Raw genomic sequence first — 24,174 nt, forward strand, 5'->3', positions numbered from 1 at the left:
GCTTGCTTTATACAGCCTTGCCATATGGCATTTTTGGCTTGGAGAAATCTCCAAACATATCTGAAGCAGTATCATCCAGCAGTTTTGAAAAATTTAGTGGAAAGGTGTTTACTGACCCAGATGTATTCCATTACTGCCAAAGATTACCTTCAACATCACAGCTAAGATAGTTGCGCACTTCTGTTAAGATGAAGTTGATATCTTCTTCTGTAGGAATTGGATGAGGTGTGACTTCAGTTGCAGTATCTGTGGTACCAGCAATGGTCATCTTTTGCCATGGCAGGAAGAAAATCACTCGTCCATCACTAGTAGAGGGGTCAAGGAGTCCCATGTTATCCGGGCTGGAATAAACAAAAATTTAGTTATCAAGGAACTGCTTCAGGAAACTTATGAGAATGAGAACTGCAGAGTTCCTCCTGTTTATCCATTACTCAAGAGGGAGGAAAGACACACATATATTTTGTTCTATCTACTGCATTTGTGTGACTGAGAAGGGAGAAAATTCTGCTGCTGTTTTATGAATTCTGTCACTAAATTGGATTCATAGTTTTTAGGACATCTGTACCTTTGATCCTTTTGCATTTCTCAAATAATACATGACTTGTACTTTCCAGCTCAACTTGTTCTCTTAAGGTAGCAGCTTTGTATGAAGATTATTTTCTGTTGTCAGTTAGTGGTACTGTTGTGCTGATTTGCAATGGTCAGATACTATGGATAGATGGTACAGCTTGATGATAAGGAGGTCAGAAAGACCTGGGAGTCAAATAAGGGAGTCAGGCAGACATGAACAGAGTGCATTATTATACTAATTTCTCTTCTATTGCTTCTCAGGAAGCTGGAGGAGTATGTGTGGCAAAATAAAAAGACCAGCTATACCAGTGGTTCCCAGCTTTGGGTGCTCATTGCCCTCCCAACCCTGGAATAAAACGCGAGACAGTGATATGGGTTAAATATGGGACACACTTTATTAATATACATTCATATTCAAAATTTGCCATTCATAAGGAGGGGGCCTGCTGTAGTGCGGAAATAGTTAAATGACGTGAGTATCTAAATACTCCTGTATTAATGAAAGGGCGAGTCCCCGGCCCCAGTGATCTTAATGGCAGCAGGAACCTGGCCGGCCACTAACAAACACCCACAGACCTCGATCCCCCTTTATTCGAGGGTTGTTAGTCTGGAAGTGGCCCAGCGCATCTTCCCGTCACAGGCACTGTAAGCGCATGATCCGCAGTGCCAGGCGGTTGGATGTACTGTTGACTTATTTGAATTACAGCGGGACCCACCGTAAATACCTGCTTTTTCCGCATTACCTGCCACTGTGACCAAAGTTTATACCACCAACTTGCCACAACCCTCATCTAGTGTGGGATAGGCAAAAACTCCCCCATCCACGGGCCAATCAGGATGAAGGCCAAAAATCCTATCTGGCCCTGTAATGGTGACCAGAATAACTCATACTAGAAATAGGGAGGGAGGGTGGGTGGCCGAAAAGAAGAGGGTGCTCCAGAGAGGAAAGCCTGTTTAAATACCCTGGCTTTCCCCTCCTGCCTAGGAATCATGTGATACCAATCCGTCTCACGATATCCCGGGTGGAAGGCAAGGCCAGCTTCACTGCTTGAGGTCCAAGGACTGCAACTGTTCTTGGACTGCAGCTCTCAGAAATTCTGCCCAGCACAGCTAGTGGTAAAGGCTTCTGGGAGTGCTAGTTCAAGAATATCTGGGGAGCGAAGATTGGGAACCACCAGTTATACTGAAAAGTCTTGAGAAACTACTTTCCACTTCCCTCTTTAAGCAAACTGGAAGGCCTTGGGATAAGGTGGTAGAGATATTCGTTACTTCTCTGTGAGTCCAATTTGGAAGGCAGTGAGCCATGTTTTAATGCAGGTGACAGTGGATCACTCAGGCAGCTGCCCACTCAAGAGAAAATGTAGAGAACTAACTTCTGAACCTGATGACAAGGATTATAATTAAAGATTCATATACTGACATCCAAATAAAAACTCATTCAATTCTACATATCGCTATGCATATTTTCCACCCAGAAGGGGTATTGTCTAGGTGAAGGGAAAAGATGTGTGTGAAATGCATCAGAGAGAAAATGACAATTACATACACTTGAATTCTAAATTCTACATTAACAAGTCTTTGAGATGATATTTATATACAGCTTAAGGATACATTTGGAGAAGTAAAGCTTAAAAAGTAGGTGTCAACATGGACTTGTGCAAGGCAAACCATAGCAGACAAGTAATTACTTTTCAAAATGAAATCACTATTGATTTAGAGAGAGGCAGAAAAACTTAGAAATTTAATATACAGACTTTTACTGCTCAAAAAACTTTTGACAAGTTTTCAAATAAGGTCTCTAAATTGGTTTAAAGCAAGCAGAACTACAGAGGGCTGAGTTTATTCTTTGCAGAGATTGCTGGGAGATTAATTTGAATTAAGTTTTAATATCTGAATCACCAGAGGAGATAAAATGAGAAGAAGGATAAGCTTCTGAAAAGAATGGTAATCCCACCATCTTGCCCAAATCTACCAGATCTAGCTGATCAACTTTCAAGAATTAAGGTGTCAAATAGGTGTCAAAATCCTAGAATCTAGATGGAGTAATAGTAACAATACTTGCATTTATACAGTGCTTCATGCATTTAAAGAGTTTCGCATATATCACAATAAACCCCTGCAAGGTTTGTCTGTTTTATTAAACTTCTAGAGACAGATGAAAAAATCTTATTGCTTAGCACAGTACAGTGGTGCCTCGCTTAGCGATCGCTCCGTTGAGCGACGAAATCGCTTAGCAACGGAGTTTAAGCGATCACAAAAGTGATCACTTAGCGATGGTCCCTATGGGGAAAATTCGCTTTGCGATGATCGCGGGGAAGTGATCATCGCAAAGCCCCCATTTTCGGCCACCTGATCAGCGGTTTCAAAATGGCCGCTGGGTAAACAAAATGGCCGCCCGCTGTGTGTCCTCGCTTTAGAGGCATCGAAAATGGCTGCCCCTATGGAGGATTTTCGCTTAAGGTTAGTTTTGAAGCCCACAGGAACGCATTAATGGTGTTTTAATGCGTTTCTATGGGCTTTTTAATTCCGTTTAGCGATGAAATTGCTCAGCAACGTTTTTCCCTGCATGGATTAACGTCGCTAAGCGAGGCACCACTGTATATCACACTAGAGTTTTTTAAGGTGCCACAACATTTTTGTCTTCTTCAGTTTTTATTTTTCTTTTGTTTTTGCCTGATATGCTAGCCAAGACTTAACATGAGTAGCTCTTCAAAAACACTCAGTAAAACTCTAATGCTTGGAATAGACATATGGCCAGAAATTGTCATTCTCTTTAGTCATGCCAGAAAATGTAGTTTTTTGGTTGATGGTAGTGTTCTGTCATCATCTGGGTTAAATACTATTTCTTAAATCCCCTGGCTTCCAGAAAATTTGGAGTCAAGAACTGAACAGCATAAAGAAGTCATTCCACAGGCCATAATTAAGAGGCCTTCTTCAAGTAACCAGGGATGCAAGATGTATGTGGGGGGTTTGGGTGCACCCAGCAGGATTTTTCGGCACTACATTTAACAAAGGTTGTGCCTGATATCTACATTTCAAAAGCAACTTGATGTTTTGCTGCTTGAAGAAAAAATAATGAATTATAAAATACCTGTATGGGTGTCACCGTTAGAGGCCTTTATCCAACCCAGTCTTATGACAAAAACAAACTTTTTAAAATATCAAGATCTATTAAAAAAGGATGGTGAACTAAAGTCTAAAGAAGAGCTAGAGTCACAGAATATATATATAGAGTGGTGGCCTAGAGCACAGTTAGAATCTAGATATACAAAAGATAAAATAGAAGGCTTCTACTTAGAGCAAACAATTTTTGACAAACTTTTATTAGGTTCAAAAGAACAAACTGTTAAGAAAATGTATAATTATATGTTGGAAATTAAGATGCAAGATGAAATGGTTAAGGAATGTATGATTAAGTGGGCACAAAATATAGGGCATAATATTGATATTGATCAATAGCTGAAAATATGGCAAAATAATATAAAGCTTACAAGATCGGTGAACTTTAAAGAGAATATATATAAGATGTTTTATAGATGGCACATGACCCCAGAAAAATTGTCAAAGATGTATACAGATGTATCAAATAAGTGTTGGAAATGTGAATCACAAATGGGAAGCTATTATCATATGTGGTGGTCATGTGGAGTAGCGAAACAATATTGGAAAAGAGTACATGTAATGTTGGAACAAATATTGCTCTGTAAAGTGCCATTAACCCCAGAACTGTTTTTATTGAGTATGATACCTGAAAATATAGATAAGTCAAAGAATTATATAGTTATATACATAGTTACGGCAGCTAGAATGTTATATGCTAAAAATTGGAAAAGATCAATGGTACCGAAACAAGAAGATCTTATTGAAAAGATACGGGAAATAGCCGAAATGGACATTTTATCAGAAGTCATGAAGGACTATCCCTTGCAAAAGGCAACAGAAAGATGGGATCTATTTAACAAGTGGACAGAATCAACAGGCAGCTTGTGAACAGTACATATTGAAAGGAGAACTGAATCTAGAAGGCAGAAAAGAGTAAACAGAATAATTTAAAATCTTGATATGGCAATAGGTACAGAATGGATGAAAGTATGTTATTGTCTCCCCTCTTCCTCATCAATCCCAATTCCCTTTTCCTTTTTGTTATCCCTTATAAAAAATAAAAAATACAAAAAAAAAAGAAGAAGAAAAAATAATGAAAAGTCCTTAGCATTTATATAGCTTACTGCTTTTTGAACATCCTGAGAGAAGAAACCAACATCAGAATCCACACTGAAATGCAATAATTCTACAATTGTTGTTACGATCGAACAAATTGCTTCCGACTTACAGTGACTTCCTTAAGGTTTTTGAAATGCATTCTAAGGGTCAGATTTTTTTACTGAGATGTTCCAAGAGTGGCTTACCATTACCACCACGCCACCCTAAAGAGTTTCCATGTTCAAGAGGTGAGTTGAACGCAGGTCTCCTTGGTCCTGATCTGGCACTATCCAATACACCACTCTGGCTTTCAGTTCCAAGATTATGTAGTTATTATTTGACACTCTCACACAGTTCCTGATTGTGAATCTAGTTAGGTGCTGACATGGGACCACTAGAGACAAGGCAGGTCAGAATCATAAGAATGGTCTGACACTAGCCAGGAGAAGATCTACCCCGTAAGATCCCATTTTGAATGTGTTTACTGTCAGATAGATGATGCTACAAGCCAAAACCACTCAGAGAGGCAGTGACCCTCTTTTAAATTTATTTTGATCCTTAGAATACATTTCAAGCTCCTGTCTGATTAGTGAATCAAGAGGTAATTCCATGCCCTTCCCACTGCTTGGGGAAAACTCTACCAGCACAGGTTCTTTGAACTGAGCATCTGTTTTTATACCATTTCAAGAAGCAGCACCACAATGAATGCTGCAGCTAGCAATCGGAAAGCAACATTGATTGGATTAAGGACTGAAATGTATAAGGGATTACAGTCACAGTAATAGCATCATGGGTGTAAGGAAGTCATGCAACAGCTACTTAAGTGTGGACCTGTATTGGAAGAACAGAATTAATGAGAGGAGAGGGAACATGGGGATTATTAATGAAGAATATAAAAATGTAAGAACCCACCGGGAAACACTTGCAGTGTATTAACATTAAATTAATTAAATCTTATCTACATTTACACATAAAAAGGCTTTAAACTATTTACCATTTTCCCAAGATGATGTCAAAGTACTTTCCCAAAGAGACAAGTAGTTGTAATGAAATGACACACATTTTCTGCTAAACAGAATTCAATTGGCACCAGGGGCCAAAACTTGTCACTAAATTAATACATACATTTAAAATATCAGTGAGGCACATATTCATTATATAGGCAAATTCCTGGCCTTATCTTTAGGATGAAATCAATGTTGCCTTCACTCAGCAGCACTGTGAATGATATATGTAGAAAGTTATTGCTTTTGAAAGGAAGTAATGTGAATGCTAAAAGATGCCAAGGAATAGGGCAAAGGTGGAGGCTGACACTCAGTTTATTATAAAGTAAATAATCAGATGCCTCCGCCCCCCCCCCCCCCGGAAACTTGTGTTCCCTTTAAGACTGGAGATGTTCTATTCCAGTATGATGAATATTAGCTACTCCCAAGATCTTGCTTGGCAACATAGCAAAAAATATATATATATATTTGTTTAATGCTTTTGACTGAACTTATTTCATTCATTGCAATAGGCAGAAGGTGTAGGCAGCAGCTCTGGCAAGCATGCTAATAACTGAGAGTAAGTGCCCCAGTTGTTCAGTTCAAACAAATAGAGAGCATAACAAATGTACCCTTGTCCTAGAACTCTGCTGTTTTATGGAAAGGAGAAAAAGTAATTTTTCAGACGGGATCTTTAAAAGGCTGGCCCTATTCATTCTGATTTCCTAATATTATGGAACCGAGGTGATACTAAAACAATGACAGCAACAAACAGAGCTGGAAACCAAATCCTGCTCAAATCAAGAACTCCACCAGAGCAGCAATTCAACAGCTGAATGGCGTGCTCAGTCAAGGTAAGTGTGTTTTTGCCAGGCTGACTACGATGCTGAATTAAACTGGGAGCAGCATCAGGTTTCTTTAAATTGATCAGAAAGGATTTAATTTAATCCTTTTAAGGAGAAAGGCAGGGCAGCAATATTTTAAATAAAATAAATAAAAATAAAATAACATATGGTTTTTGTGTTGGTGTGTGAACAAAGGGAACAACTTTTAGTCTGACAGTAAGCGATGTGGTACACTGGCACTTTGGCATTCTGGGTCCTGTTTTCCTGGTTTTTGCTTTGAACAAGGAACTTAATTCTTCACCTTGTTCTCGAGACAGCTGACACCAGATTCAGCAGCTTTTGTTCTGCAAGTCACCATCAGTTACCTATAACACAGCCCACAACTTCTTCAACTGCCATTTTCTCTGTCCTTTAAGAATTGCTGTATCTGGTAAATTCATTTTTAATACTTAATTTTTTGTACTATTTTGAAGTAGCATAGTGCTATACTGTACTGAAGAAGCGATGAAATAGAACCTGATGGGGGGGGGGAGGGAGGAAGAGTCTGGACTGCAGGGTATTCTGCAATCCAAAACCCCTTGTACTTAGTAAACCCCACAGACCTCACAGGCACTATTTACACAGGCAATCACACATGGCAAACGTAGTAATTAAGGCATGACCAGAATTTATTTAAAATAAAGTACCCCCAAGTGGGCATTTAAAAATACCTGCTTCCCAGCCAAAAAATCCGGACACTTAGCTGTACGTTATGTAGTTGGAGATATTTAATTCAATTTCAATCATGACAAACCTGACTCAAAAACAGGATTATTTCAACATGGAATTGTGGCCTAAACTCTCCAGTTCCACTCTTTTTATCATCATTTTGTTCATATGATGACAAAAGAATTTGAAGAGGAGAGGTTTCTGTCTGCATGTGGGCTGTTGACAGAAGCAAGCACGTTCTCCTCAGATGCTTCTATTATTATGTGAATAAGAGTAAAGGAGTGGCAATGGGTGCCCCTCTAATACTTTTGGTGAAATCAGGAAATCTAACAACTGAGTAGGGCTTATGTGTATTTCATGTATTCCCTTTCAGTTAGATGTGTGCTCATGCAGTACTATAGCAGCAAGTTCTACTGTAAATCTCATGTTCTTGGACAAGAGGTTGCACAAATGTCTAACATAACTTATGTCATGACAAGAACATATTTCAGTTTGTTTTACTTTTTCTCCACAACAATTTAGAAGTGGCTTAGCACAAGGCATAAAACAGTCCTTTCACACGAAGTACACATGTGGAAGGTGTGCCTTTGAAAACAACCCATTATTAGTGATACTGAGCACTATATAGCACATTCTGATTGATGGCAAAAAATTTTTGAACCTGTTGGTCAAACTCCAATGTCTGATTAAAATAAAGTTGCTCACCCTGTTTTCTTCAAAAGACAATTTCTCTCAGAGATCACACACACAGAGACCTACCATATTCAAGAGACTTTACACAAACGCACCTTCTCTCTACATTCATATCAATACTCAGCCCATCTTTGTTTAGAAACATTCCACTGGCAGGTACTGTGTTGATGCACGGGGATATTTTGAATCATCCATATCCTTTGAGCACCACATGTTCCAGCCATGCTCCCCCTCCCTGGGATAAGAGGAATGAGTTCATTTTTATTTTTATTTGACTCACACGAAACTGTTTTCCTATGGGGGTGTGGAAAACAGTAGCTTACATTCAACTGCTTTGCTGACCCAGTAGATCTCTCTCCTCTCTTTCTTTCATTCTCTCAGTCCCTCAAATCTTTTTTTGTTGGTTAGGCACACATCTTTAAAATTGTTCTACACAATCTAGGTTTTGACTATCATTACCTGTAATAGCCAGGCATCACAATATGAACGCCTGCGCTTGGCTGACAGATGTTCGGCACTTCCTGCTCATCCATTTTCCTCACAGAGTCTGTGAAAGGTCCTGTAGCATTGATAACACATTTGGCTTTGACATCAAATTCCTGCCCTGTGAAAGAAAACAGCATCAATCACATACTCCATTTGTTTCCCTGTTCACTGACTCTCTGGATTATTAATTTATCTATGAAGTTAACCTATTGTGAAGTGTGTGTATGCACACTCGCACATAAGGCACGCTAAAAGAACTAAACAGCTGGATTTTTTACAAAAATTAGTAATAACTGGCTGAGAGAAAGAGAATAAAAGAGATAAAGCATGTATAGATCAATTCTTTTTAACTTTAAGGATGAAAATACACAGAGCCTCCCCGGCAGCTCCTCCATAACATATAAATTTCATTTTATTTAATGATGTTTTTAAACCCTGAAATTTGTTAAATGGTACTATTACTGAATGTACACCACACGGTATTTTACAACGTCAGCTTTGCTTGACAGAAGGGCTTGGATGTAAAGCATGGCTTAGCTTGCCAAAGCACTAGGATTTGAATGAAAACCTGACAGAAGTTAAAGATGATTGGCATTAATGACATGCCACTGCACTTTGGAAATATGCCTCCTTTGTCAGTTAAGTGATATTTACAAACTCCAGCCTCTCATTGCACTCTTCCATCCCCCACCTCCATTTAGGGAGGGGTGTGTATGTGATGGTGGTGGAATCCATTTCTTTAACAAGAGCAAAATGTGTTTGTAGACAGCTGTGCTTTACTGCAGTTCAGCAACAGTGTGCTCCATGTACACAAATATGATGGAGGTGGCTATGGAATTTCAGGTTCCTCCATACAACAGAATGTGATGCATCAGAAACACCATGAGTGGGAAAAGGAAGCACAACTAACGCGGGTGTCATATGTGCATGTCTGTACCACTTCTATGTAAGGTAAAGAGAGGCAAAGAGCTTTTTAAATAGCACAGTGAACAAGCCCTCCATACCTGTTAGAACATCCCTGCACCTTGCTCCATAGAGACGACTCTTCCCGCTATTGGGATCTGTCTTCTTCAGCAAATGCAGCACTTCAGTATAATTGGCTATGGCAGCACCATACCTGGCAGCAGTGAGGGCAATGGCAAGGTTCATTCGTGCATCGTTGTGTTGTCCTGCAGCAGGGGGCAGAATCAAAGGAAGGACATGAGTCACCTCAAGCCACTGACTTGTGCTATGGAAGTGTGTCAGAACCGATCTGTCACATCTGTCCCTGTCACACTGAATAGACGTCACGGCTGGTCAGGTCTAACGAGAATTATTTAGAGAAACATCATCTCTCGGTAGGGCAGAACATCCACCTCCCCCTTTTAAAACAGCAGAACAATACAAAAGCACTAACAGTTGCGCGGACAGCCAGGATAACTGTCCAAGCAAAACACTTTGGTGCTGCAACCAAAGCATTTATATTTTCATTCACCCAAGACAAGCAGCTTACATTAAAAATAGCTGCCATGTTCCGTGTTGGAGGTGGTGGTAGTGGAGGCCTCTCTAATACCACCACCCCTTTTGAAGAATTTATTTTTTGACAGCCCCACTGGTGTTAATTAACAATCTCTATTAGCACATACACTGCATGACATTAAAAAAAAAGCAATGATCTTTCAGGAATTCCACTGCTGGGCCTCAGCTGCCTATAAAACAGACATCCATTTTATGCACATTTTAAGTTCACCAAAGCCTTAATAGTGTTTTAAAAAAAAATCTTGAGAACACATAAAAAAAACCACAAGAAGGTTTAATTCACAGATCATGCTTAACATATATCATTAAAGATGTATTACTGAATCTCCCTAGTTGTGTTGGGGGGGGGGGAATCAACATGGAAGAAAGAACATTTGGGGGGAGGGAGGGAGCGAGAACGAAAGAGGAGAGGAGATGATTAATTACTTTAAAATAGTGGCATCACCTGAGACTTTCTATTTATTATTGCCACTGGAGTTAAAACCCTGGATGTTGGCTGAGAGCAATTATTCCGCATAGCCAGGGCCAAGTTCTGTGTGCCCAGAATAATTAATGACAAGGGGCTAGACTTCCAAAGGCAGGGTTCAGCATGCCCATGTGTTAGGATCAGTTGTATCAAGGATAATACTGATTTAAAAAGAAGAAGAAAAAAGTGTGTGTGTGTGGGGGGGGGAATGAATGGTAATGGATACTGTTGTTGATTTATGTAGCCAGCATACCAAGTGCTTGGTGTAAATGATTTATCTAAAGTTCGGCCCCTTCCGATTCTACTTGAGCAACACCCAGGTGCTAGGCTAGCAATCTGTTTCAAAACCAAAAGGGCAAACAATGTAGGGAGGAGGATCAATGGCCTCCAGAAATGCACATACACCCCACCCATCTCCCAAACCTCTTTCCCAACATGTTAAGAGCGCAGTGTGCATGAAGCTTAAGCATGCTTGCTTTTAGAAAAAGAAACTCCAAAGGGCATGAAATCAAAGAATTTGGTTATGTGGAGAGCCAGAAGGTTTTGATGGGTTTTATCTCTTCTCTTCGTACTTAAATTGCTGGCCTCACTTCAATCGCCTACAGACTGAAAACCAAATTGACCAGGGGAGAACTGTAATAAATAAATGAAATGGGAATGTCCCTAGCACTAAAAGGAAATAAAAGAGAATGCTAATAAGCTACAAAATAGATTAATACATGAAAATGTAAGCAAAAGGGAAGAATCAAAACAAAGCATGCAAAAATAGCATGTTCATATGCAAACGTGTGCCTGTGAGTAAAATAAAGTCTGATTACAATGGTCTACTTTTTAGTGTCATCCGAAAAGAAACCTGGATGAATTATTTGTTTAATTAATTGAAAGACAAATCTCTCTGTATGTCTGTTGGCCTCATTCACACACGATCATGGCGTTTTCATGTGGTGAGGAATTTCCAGGATCTTAATGGAAGACACTTTGGTAACAGTAACTGACAGTGATGGAATGCTACTGTAATATTCTAGGTGGTGAAATGTTATTTAACAAGGAGCTATATCTCATTTAAAGAAAATACCGTCTAACCTTCAAAATAGCAAAGCATGAAGACATTCACAGATTAAGAAGTATTGCAGTTTCCAGCTATGGCTCAGTTTTATAGTTAAGAAAAACTTTACTATAAAATTTTGTTTGGAAAAGAGAGGATGCAAGACAGAAGTTGATAATAAAAGGGACTGATTTTCATTTTTATTTGGCATAAAGAGCATTTTATGCTCAGATCATTTTGCTTTACAAAATTTTCTGTTGCCAAGATTAGTTGTGCCATTCAGATTGTAGCTGTTACAACGGGAAACTGTCAACATAATAAAAAACAGCCAACTTTTGTGAGATTCACATAAAAATGTGAGTCACTGTAACAAAAATTCCCCACCCTCACACATATATAGCAGCGCCCAGAAAACTGGTTCTGAACTTGACATCACAACAGCAGAGTTGAAAGTATACACAAAAGGCCAGATCTATACGGATTTCGCCATGAAATGTTGGGTGGGCAAAATGTAAGCTGGCATCGATCCAAGATGGTGTCATTTCTGGCTATACTGATGGGAATACGGAGAAATGGGCAAACATGTGATTAGGATCTTGAAGATGTTTAATTTCAGCTTTCCGGAATCTCTCATAGGTTTCTCAATCCAAGCCTCAAAGAACAGAACTAGTTAAAAAACTTGCATTCCCTTTGGATTATATCCACTGTTGTAGCACTGGTTTAGTGGCAAAAAAAGTGGGGAAAGTTTGTCTTATGCAATCTTCAAGGTAAATCTCTAACAGTGTCTTCTCCCTGGTCTTCTCCCTCCAGCCTTTTCTGGGTACCCCTCTTAAGCGTCAGCTCTCTTATGAATTCTCCAGAAGTCGCCCTTCTTAAGAGAGCAAGCCTTATGAAGCCCGTGCCTTCTATCTTTGTTCATGGATGATTAACTTGACAGAGAGAGAGAAAAAAGAGCAGTTTCCTCCCGTTGGGCTGACAAGTTGGTTAAAAAGAAAAAAAAAAAGATGGAGAGGACTTCTGCTGGAAGACAAGGAGAAGACAGTACGGGAACACTTATTTCTCAAATCACAAGGCAGTCATAACAAGACATGTACATCTTGATTTGATATGCACATATTAATCATTTTAACACAAAAGCATACGAAAAGAGAGATCGCGGGGTTTTTTGGGTTGTTCACCAAAGCACCTCGATACTTAAAAATCAGAGAGTGTACCATGCACACCCAGTACAACTATTCTATGCAGGCACAGGACCCAGCTGTGTGAGTCAGAGAGACCACAAAGAAGTCCTACCAGAACACACTGCTATTTTTATGAAAATGTTGCATAAAGAAAAAAAAATGCTTTCAGACAGGGAACTGATCAAGTTCTACAATAATGTTTGATTGAATTAAGGGATATATTGTAAATAAGAACCTTCAAGCGTCAAGTCTCTCTTTTTCACTCTTCTCTAATAAACTGTAGCCCTTCCATGTAACTGGCCAGACATGGAATGCCATTTCAGAGTTGTGGGAAGGAGGGACACAGGTTTCATTATAGACGACAACATTCAAAGCAAGGTCAACAGAGCTGCACTGAAGAATAATCCAAAATTAAAGTAGAAAAGCAGTATCAACCAGCAATGTATTTCAGAACTGTAGGTGGTGATGACTATACGTATATCATATTATTTTCTGTATCAAAAGTAGGGACAAGGAATTGGTGGCCCTCCCAATATCTTTGGACTCTCAGCTCCCAGGCAAATATAGCCAATGATTTCAGTTGTAGTCCCAACGTGTAGATGGCCATCAGATTTTCCTGATCAAAGGGATTTAGAAATTTAGACTTCTGGCATCTATTTAACTGTGTTTCGTTTTCCAGTCTACAAAGGCAAAGGGTTTTAATTAATCAAATGGGGGAAAGGGGAGAGAAAAGTGTTTCTTTTCCTTTTTGGTTTTGTCTGTTTTGTTTCAAGAACAACTTGTATATTAAATACAGAAAGTATTTAATTTGCCATCATGTCTGAAAAATGATATCCAAAATAAAAGACCAGAGCTGTCAAAATAATTCAATGCTCTTTCATAGTAAAGAGCTGAGTTAGCCATTTTCAAGCTCACCACAGCTAACCTGTGGGCAATACAGCAAGAACTGTAAAGGCACAGCACTTGCCCTGAACACACGACCACTTAACACTTTTTCTTCAACCCAGTTACTGCTTTTTTAAAGCTCTGTCACCTCTCAGGATAAGAACTCGGCTGGGAATTTCACTGCATAAAACTGAACCCTCCAACCCTAAACCAATTTGCATATGAAGGACCCCACTAAATTGAAACTATGATTCTAACAAAAATCATCGGCGAAGAGTCTACATAGACTGATCCTTTTCTTAACCATTCTCTGCTTTTCTAATCTGGATGTTCACAACATTTTCAGCTACACCTAAACCTCCAATGAATCCTGATGGTATCACTGTTATTGCTGGATCAGAGGAAGAGGGCAGGGAGTAAGAAGGCAGGGAGACAGAGACAAATGGCAAGAGGAACGACATGAAAGACCATGATTTGTGCAATGTGGATCTGTGACCACATAACCATAACCACAACAACCACCACCAGAAATTACATCAACAGAGCTACAAAAGGGGCAATATTAGGAACAGCGCATATACTACATTGATATGCAAAAGATATATACTGTAGGTTTTTGGTTAAAAATTGTATCTATTATGCAATTTTGACTGACAGTGCCTGGTATTTCATCATCAGCATCATCATCATCATCACCATCATCATCATCATCATCATCACAACAACAACAACAACAACACAACAACAACAACAACATCTTATTGATTTAAGTTTGTGAAGAAATCGCGCAAAGTACACTCAAAGCTCCATGCCTTCCTAACTGTACCCTTCCTAACAGGTTGTCTCTTTATATACAAAGTTAGATGGCCACCCCATTTTCAAACCATTAGGGCAAATAACCCCTTCTCACAAAAAACCAGAAGCATCCACAAAGGTGACTTCTGGTTTTCCTAAACACCTATTTTAATTAAAACAAGGAGGAGCACAGCTCCTAACAACTTCTGGAGGAATGACGCTTTCTGGGAGTGTTTTGACAATTTTTAAGGTTTTGCTTTAAAAAAAAAACAGTCAGGAGGATCTTGAAAGCTGGGGCAGCGCTGAAGGTTTTTGTGGGTCATAATGCAGTCTATAGCCTGTACAATTCCCACTACATAATACATTTTCAGCAGAAAATGTTGTCAGATGGGGGGGGGAATTATCTTTCTCTGTTGAAGTATCTCTTCCTAATGAAGATAGTGAAGTCTAGGAGCCCATTCTGTAATGTCTCCTCAGAAGTAACATATGTTGTGGCACAACACCTTCCAGCATGGCTTTTTTTTTTGGCATTGTAATCTTTAATACTATGCACTTTAAATATCTTTAAAATTTAGAAAGAGCAAGGTATTTAAAGACCTCTAAAATACACTCTTTCCTATTATTTTATTTTATTTATTTTATTAGACTTGTATACCGCCCATCTAGAACATGTGGCAGGGGTCACAAACAGTCTATGAGATGTGGGTAGTGCAACCCTGGCTTAGTAGAAAAGCGACTTAAAGATCAATAGTATAAAATGAGAACTTTTGAGGTAAGCATTTAGCTGACCAGCTCCCACTGCTTACTATGCCACACGTGTTGTTTATTCCATCATGTAAGTAAACCCGCAGACGATTGAGGGCTAAACCTAATATTCTGACCCTTCCCTCCATTGCAGCTCTCTGCACCACCTGAAAACCAAGAGCATCCTGCCCATCCAGTGCCACTTCTGCACGTCCATTGGGGGGGGGGGCGCTGCAGTTGGATGGGAGATTACCCATCTGCCTGTTCTGCCAGCATAAGACTATAACTATATCCTGCTTTAAATCACTGACACTATTCCCTCCGTCCCAAGCAAAATGATTCATCTGATCAAGAGTTTTTGGGTCAATGCTTCCTCAAAGGTTTTCATAGATGGAAACTGAGCCACTGATGAGGTACTGTATTAGTTTTATCAATGGAAAAATAATATTCTAATTTACAAATTAAGCCTGTATCTAGTCAAAGGGAAAGTTGATTTGTATGACATCAGGTGTGAATCACTTGTCAAGCCCTCGGAGGTATGGTGCCAAAGGCCTTACCAGATAATGAATTTTGCCTTGTGAAGAAAGGGGGCTCAGGGGCAGGTCAGAATTAGGATTTACTCAGTGGTGTTGGGTTTTAATTATGTTGTTACCCCCTCTTCTTTTACATCAGCCTTCAACTTGTCAAAGACATCTAACTGCGATGTCAGTGTAAGTAAAAGCACAGTGTGAAAATGAAAGCAAAATGTTGTCAGTGGCAGTTTATGGAAGCCACGTTGAAATGTCACAATGAAAAATGTCTTGACAGCCCCTTCTGCAGCCATGCTACAATGCTGGACAAATGTGGTGATGTCAGGGCACATTATTAAATGCGGTATAATTAACATACCCTGTGTGGATATAAAAGTGCAAGTGAAGATCCAACAAGACAAAATACACACACATTTTAATTTTGCAGCAGGATATATAATACTGACTGCCATAAAATATCTATTCTGACCCAATCCAAGGCCTCTGATATGGTGCAAAAAAGCCATGTTCTCTTCCATCAAAAGAATAGGTGCATTAATAGCTGCTACTTTAAACTGTCTCCCAGCCTAAGGCTGTTTCAAATGCTGAATGAGCAAATTCTCTCAAACTGATATTCAGTTCATGTGAAGGCTATGACGACGATGATGATGATGATGATGATGATGATGATGATGATGGACACTTCTTGTGTGCAAGACATTCAAATTACCCATTTATAGATGTTCCCAATAATCAGTAAACCAGGCTCCTTGTATACCAAATTTCAACTATCAGGCATTGAAACAGCCATACTATGTTGATACTGTACCTCTATGAGATATCCTCCATGAGGAACGGGCTGTATCTCTCCCTTTCTCTGCCCCTGTCTTGGGCTCAGTTTTATTTCCACTGGAACTGGTCAATAGTTATTTTTCTTATCTCTTTTAAGTCAAGTTGAGCCTAGTCAATAGTTTTATGAACTATTGCTGACTTCATAAGACATCAAGGAAATTACTGTCTCTTACATGACCTTGTCTAAACCAACGAGAACTAAAATTATGGTCTAAGGTTATAAAAACAGACGGAGAGTAATATGTCAGAGATATATGGAAGATGCAGAATTACTCTTCATGAAGCAGAGTGACTTCATCACTCACAAGAGACATGTAGTGGTTTTTAAATAAATAATGAGAACTCTCTATTCACTGCAAAGTGAGGAAACCTTCATATGAATGCATATTTATTGTATTCATGGACTACCCACTTCCAAAGAAATCATACACACCTAAGATGCCAAAACTATCATTACATTTCGTCAGCAGAGACTGGATGCATCTAATGAGGAAGATATATCTATCAGCCAACTTAAACTAAGCTAGTCACAACAACCCCAATAGTAAGAACCAAGAACTGCTTTATACTTAGGTAACAATGCATTTTCCACGTGTACTATATTGGCATGCCCACACCAAACACATAGACTACAAAAGGCCATGCATCCTTAAATACCTGTGTACATATATACATTGGGAGACCACAGTTCAATGCGGGCTCCAAATTATATGTACAGAAATTGTTATTCCTATGTGTCTGTCATTCACATATGCCTGCTAAGAATGAATACTAAGGGCACATGGAATTTCTGCATACTCTGGGAAGCATCCCCAAAGAGGCACTTTATTAAGAATGAAATCTTATAGGGAGGGGGAAACTAGCATTCAAATAAGGAAATACCATGAAATTAAAACAAAGCAAAATGATTTATATATTAAGCAGGGAGCAAAGGACAGACTGGGAACAGGTTCCTTTGACAAAGGAGTCCCAAAGGCAAACACTCTTTGTCAGAAGTTCAAAAGCCATAAAACATTCTAATGTGTTTGCTTTCTTTATCACCACATTAGTGAGGTTCCCTGATATGGACAAGGCATGTACTCCCATTTGCCAAGCTCTTAAGAGTTGCACAGAAATACACGGATAATGATAAATAAAAAATAATTTTGAAAAGGAACCTTCCTTTTCAAATAAACCTTCATAGGAATATTAATGCTCCATTTCTCTACATTACATCCAGTCCAGTAACATATACAGTATATACCCAAGCAACCTTACTAGGCTTCGTTGTTGTCAGAACTAGCCATTATGGTCTAAAACAGAAATGTTACAAAACCTCTGTTCTTCAATGGAATTACTGTTGAGATGTCTGATGAATAAGCTAGGCACACTGCAGGGTGCTTCAGGCTGCCTGTACCTGAAAATATCCCCGTTCCATGTACTTCTCACTGTCTGTGCTGAATGTTGGCCTCCAGATATTGTCCACCTTCAACTTCTATCAGCCCTCGACATAATAGCTAAGTATGGATTATTATGGGAGCTGCAGTCAGACAACATCTGGAGGGACATACCGTATATTCCCCCTTCCAACTGTTACGCAAATAGCTTCTACAATCCACTGAAAAGCCTGCCAACTAACAGAATGGCTACTATCCTCCACTTTATTTCCTACAACTGGCAGTTGCTCACAGCACCATGGGGTGGAGAGGTGGGGAGAGGACTGTAGTAACCTTTTAAGCCCATGGTAAATCAAGAAAGGCTTGGAAGTTGTCATCAAAGCCTCTCCTGCTCATCCACAAAACCAAACTCCTTCATTTGAGTGTGCTGCAGTGACCCAAGCAAACAAACAAAACAAAATAAAAACGGCAGAAGCCACACAGCTACTCATTGATGGATTCTTATTAGTGATGAACAGTTCTGTGGTTTTGCACTGGAAATCTCATAATTCCCTAGGGAATTCTGAAAGGTGTCATGGAAAAAACACAGATCTACACATCTCTCATTTTGGGTGAAGAGGAAATAATCTGATACCTTTCAGGTTTCTTGCACCAGGAAAAAAATTGCATTCCACAACAATACCTCCCCTTTATATTTTCCCCTTAGCAGTATTCATAGCACCATCATCACTATCTTATGGAACATGATACATATTAACTAATGGACTACCATTAAGTTCACATAAAACACACACATATAAATTACATGCTTCAGTGGAATCTTCCCTCTGAAAAGCCATGACACATTGGGGAATACAGAGGTGTTTGTGGCATAGTGCACAAATAATACCACTTCACTGAAGAATAATCCTGTATCTTTAAGGCTGGCATGAGATAAGAAAAAAACCATTCATGTTCATTTCTTGTGAAGAGAGACAGAGTTATTGTTGGGTCTGCCACCAAAAACACACAAACAAAATAAACTAAGATCCTTGGAATGTTTACTCAGATACTCATAGATTTCCAATCTTAAACTCACAGCATACAGATAGACGAATCCAGCAAGTCAGAGAGCAAAACCAATTTAATCTGTGGCTCCCCCTGAGGTAAATGTAGTTCACAGTCCTGCCCCCACCCCAACCTCAGCCATAATCTGTGGTTCCTGGAGGTTAAAAAAAGCACTGAAGTGAGGAAAATTCTGCAGCAGGATATAATGATCCAAAATGACAGGGACAATAATGACAATGAATTTCATGTCTCCCAGTCATGTGCTGAGGATGCTTGACTGGGCTGACTTATACAATTAAATTGTTACAGGTACAGCAGGAGACGCAGTTATCATCTGCATGCTTTTGGGAACGGCGCCTCCAGCAACTGGAGTGCTGTGGAATGCGCAACCAGGCTTTTGTTACAAACAAACTGGGAGAGTCTGGTAGGTCTGCTCAGGCATTTGGCTGCCCCCTATAAAAGAGTGGGGAGAGGGATTCGTAAACACAGATATACACCATTCCTGAAGGGCACCAGAGGGTCTCAGAAGCTTATTTTATACACTGAAAACAGCATAGTGTTTGAGGAAATTGAAATTCCAGGTGGCAAAAGATATTTAAAGGATGGCATTAGGAAGAAAAATCTCACTGTCGTCCTTTATTGTATGTACTAAGGAAGATATCCGTGCTCGTTCATCAGAAAATGTGGAAGTTTAAACCTCCTTCCTGCATGCACTATTTACACAAAATCACATTAGAAAGGACCCTTCAATTACAAAAATAGGCATCACCATCTAAGACTAATTATTCATGTCTACTGCATTCCAGCATAAGGGGAAAATTGGCTTTCTATAGCTATCCTCTCTGCAGGTAAGTGCAGGTTTCTCCTGAAAAATTCCAGTTTAAAAGAATTATTCAAAATAATTCTGAGCTCAGTACTGACCTTAACTACCTACAGTTTCCTTACTTCCCTCCTTCCCTCCCACGGTTTGGCACCACACAAGAGGCTGTCATATTTCTTTTGTGGTTTATGTGCTGGACTTCATCTGTAGAAAACCTTTACAAAGGCAGCTTGTCATACTGTTTTCATTTCTAAATGAGAAAAATGCTTTAAATAAGTATATGAAGTTTTACAACTGCCCAAGTTTTCTAACTGTACTCCAATTATATCCTTCGATAGTCTCAAAATTATAAATTTGTCAAAAATAAATTATAAACCTATGACTTTTCATAATTTAGAACCCACTGGAAAGACAACCATAGGTGGCTAAGAGAAAAAGAAGCACTTACTCTACTGTTGACAGCTTAATGAATGTTCTACAGTGTGTCTCACTGATTTTGGTGCTTCCCTCCTAACAACCTTTTTTTTAAAAAAAATCATAAGGTCTAAAATGAGAAAAGTGTCACTTTTTTTAAAAAAAAGGTCATTACTACTTTTCCCACATTTCTTAAGCAGCTTTTGCTAGTTTTAAATAGACATCTATAAAAACAGAATATGCACATGAATTTATGAATGCCTAAACTCTCAAATATAAGTTCCCTATTAATTCTTATTTTAAAAAAAATTAAAAATAAAAGGGGTGGAGCATATTAAACCATTTACATTGGAAACCTGTACATTTACTCAGAAGGAAACCCACTGAATGTCAGCATTACTTACACCTGGAAGTAAGCCTCACTGAACTTAATGTCATTTATTTATGAGTAACCTGTGTAGGGCTGCACCTCATAAAACACCTAAAACCCAACGAAGATTTGGAAGGAAGGTAGGAAAGTCTTTGGCCACACATTTTAAAGGTATAAAATCAACATTCAAGACAGAGTAATAAAAGGCCCATATCTCCTTAAAATGTAACGCATTCAGACATCCCTGTGCTTAAAATAAACACTGTGATAAACAAAAACAAAATCAATTTAAACCAGAAAATGCCTTCCTGCAAATGTTTAACATTTGGTGTTTTTTTTTGTAAGGTAATTTTAAATTATAACAAAATTTGCATTTTTTCCTAGTGATCTATATAGCAACTCTTTAAAATGGAATTAATTCTCCCTTTCAAAAGGGAGCAGGGGAGATGCTTTGAAACCGCCTGCAATCTCAGGACTCCATGTGTTGGCTTTTCCATAGTGCCTCTTTTCTAATTTTCCTTGAGCTACATAAATGAAACTGACAGATCACTGCTCAGATAGCAGCCACATTCCTCCCCCAAAATGCTGCCTTTTTGCTATTCAGGAGTATATGAATACCAACAAATGCTAAATGAAGTCTGACATGTACCCCTAAGAAACAAACTTGTAAGTTGCAGCTTCAAAAGGAACCTTGAATAAATAGGACACATGGTGTACACCCAGGCTAACATCCAACATATGCTTTAGCTTCCTGATGCTGCAACAGAGAAAGAATTGCCCCTGGTAAAGTTTGTGATTTGCTCTTGCTGGTACATCCAACATTTATAATGTAGCTCCCCCCCCCCCGACCCTTTATATAAACAAACTTAAGATGCAATTAAGATGGTTGAAGCAATAATACATGGTGGAAAATGAAAAGCCCTGCAGGTCACTGGTTTGATAAATAATTAAGAATTAGAGTAGGAAAGGAAAGGAGATTTGAATGCTATTTTACACAAGTGTTTTGATTCTATGTACACGAATGCAGAAGATTGTGTACACACTCAAACAGACACACACACACATTTTTAAAAAGGTGACCTAAAAGTAATTTGTTTGAGCAGATGATTCTGGGAGGTGAGTGGGGTGGGAATGAACGAAAAGGGAGGTTACTTACCTATAACTCTGGTTCTTTGAGAGGTCATCTGTGAATTCACACTAATGGGTTTAATCTGCATCTGCGCAGAGGTCTCCAAAATATTCTAGAGCTCAAACATGCGTTCGCCAGAACCCAACCCCTTAACACACGTGGTCCACCTGTCCTGCCAATTATCTCAGTTCCCAACAGCCCGCCGCTGCACATTAAGACAGACGTTATAGACAGAGGGGAGGATGGGCGGGAAGTGTGAATTCACAGAGGACCGCTTGAAGAACCAGAGTTACAGGTAAGTAACCTCTCTTTCTTCTTCGAGGTCTCTGTGAATGCACACTAATGGGTGATTAACAAGCTTACCTCACAGGTGGAGGGACGTCATGACAAGACTGAGGACAAGACCGCACGACTAAGAGCCGCCTTGGCCCTTACATCCAAACAATATTGGGATGCAAATGTTGACGGAGTGGACTAAGTAGCAGCCTTCCAAATATCTGGAATAGGTACACCTCGCAGAAAAGCCATGAAAGTGGCTATTGCTCTGATGGAATGAGCCTTAATCTGTGTAGGCAGAGGCTTTTGAGCAAGTTGATATGTGAGGCCTATGGTTTGAACAAACCATGAGATGGTTTGAGGAGATACATGTGTTCCTCTATGTGGCAAATGTATAGAAACAAACAGTCTCTTAGACTTCCGAAAGGGGCCAGTTCTTCTGACATAGAATGCCAGAGCTCTTCTCACATCTAGAAGGTGGAAAGATCGCTCGAGATCCGTTGCTGGTGACAGGAAGAAGGCAGGGAGGACAATAGGCTGACGGACATGATATTCAGGAGCGACCTTAGGGAGGAAAGAGATGTCTGGATACATTGTGACCTTATCCAGATGAAACTGCCAGAATGGAGGGTCTAATTGTAGGGCTGCAAGTTCAGACGCCCTACGGGCCAATGTGATAGCAACTAGAAATAACACTTTAAAAGAGAGTAGACGCTCAGAAGAGGTGGCGGGAGGCTCAAAGGGTGGTAATGAGAGGTGATGGAGAACAGTGTGCAGGGACCACTGCAGTGGAGGGGAAGGTCAGGATGGATGTAGGTTGGCGACACCTCAAAGAAACTGCTTCAGAGTAGGATGTCTGAAGAATAAGACAGCATCTGAATCCTTTGGTTGGTGGGCTACAATCGCAGACATATAAACTTTGATCGTAGACAATGAGAGATGACAATCAAAGAGATAGGAAAGAAAAGCCAAAACCACGGGACGGGTAGTTGGAGCCATAAGGAGATCATTTTGACGAGCGAATTTCTGGAAAGTAGACCATTTATAAGCATAAAGCTGATTTGTGGTAGGTTTTCTCGCATGAGTGAGGATGGATCCTCCACACCGTGAGATTGAGAGATTGTATGTCGGGATGGTAAGTTTGCCCCTGATGCTGGGTGAGGAGGTGTGGGAGGAGGGGTAGACAGATGGAGATGTTCTGAACATCGTGAACCATGGTTGTCTTGGCCACCAAGGGGCTATCAGAATGGCACTGGAACGGTCCTGTCGCAATTTGACAATGGTGCGCAGGAGAAGTGGGATAGGTGGAAAGAGATACAGGAAATGCGCATTCCATGTTGCCATGAGAGCATCGCCAAGGGAGCCTCAACCCAGGCCTGCTCTGGAGAAGTACTGGATGCATTTGGTGTTGCTCGCTGTGGCAAAAACGTTTATGTCTGGACGACCCCAGTTGATGCACAGTTGGAAAAATATGGTGTCGTTGAGGGAGCACTCATGCATCTGAGAGTTCAGTCTGCTGAGAGAGTCTGCTAGTTGGTTGCGTTGTATGGCAATGTGCACCGCTACGGGGAAGATATGGCACATTAGGCATGACTGCCAGGCCCTCGGCAGATACAGCCATCCAAACTGTGTGACCTTCATTATCTTGTTATTTAAATTATTTCCCGCCTTGTCCCACCTTTTCAGCAAAAACATCCATGACTCATAACACCCCAAGAAAGTGAGATTTTTTAATAGAAAAACTGCACAGAAAAGGCCTCGTTTTCCTTCAGCCTGGACACAGACGCAAGAGTTTGTTATATTATTTTCAAACAGAACCATCCAGTCGACATTAGAAAACTCTGCTGCCACAAACTGCATCTATACAATTAAGTACTTTAAAAGATACTTTCCCAAGACACAGTCTTACAAAGCAACATACAAACAAGAGCACAGTAAGAAAAAAGACACAACAATCATCAATCTGAATATCTATGTCCCATTTAGTACAGTCACAATATAGCACAGTCTGGAGGGGAGACAGCAGGCTATGGGCAGTTATATCATTTGGTCTAGGATTTCCAACTTAGAAGAGCTCCCCCTAGAATAAAAATAACTGAATGTATGTTATTATAATTTGGGTCCATAATGGGAAGAAAAAACTTTTTGAAGTTTTTGAGAGCCGAAGGAACAGGAATGTGTGCGTGTGCACTTGTATGTATGCCAGCATTTGCAAGCACACACGCCCACCCCACCCTCTGCAGATGCAGCCACACACGCATG

General features: G+C 39.8%; 1 protein-coding gene across 2 annotated transcripts in view; it reads right to left on the reverse strand.

Annotated features, from left to right (window-relative positions):
• GPD2 (glycerol-3-phosphate dehydrogenase 2) overlaps window positions 1-24,174 on the reverse strand; it is a 105,959-nt gene that overhangs the window by 21,870 nt on the left and 59,915 nt on the right. For both annotated transcript variants that reach the window (XM_072982969.2, XM_020801160.3), the window contains exons 7-9: window positions 9,490-9,654; window positions 8,459-8,603; window positions 148-341 (exon numbers count right to left, since the gene is read on the reverse strand). In XM_072982969.2, coding sequence (XP_072839070.1) covers window positions 148-341; window positions 8,459-8,603; window positions 9,490-9,654 — 504 coding nt within the window. The remainder of the gene's footprint in view (window positions 1-147; window positions 342-8,458; window positions 8,604-9,489; window positions 9,655-24,174) is intronic.

The sequence above is a fragment of the Pogona vitticeps genome, chromosome 1 (assembly GCF_051106095.1).
Source record: "Pogona vitticeps strain Pit_001003342236 chromosome 1, PviZW2.1, whole genome shotgun sequence".
Taxonomy (NCBI): domain Eukaryota; kingdom Metazoa; phylum Chordata; class Lepidosauria; order Squamata; family Agamidae; genus Pogona; species Pogona vitticeps.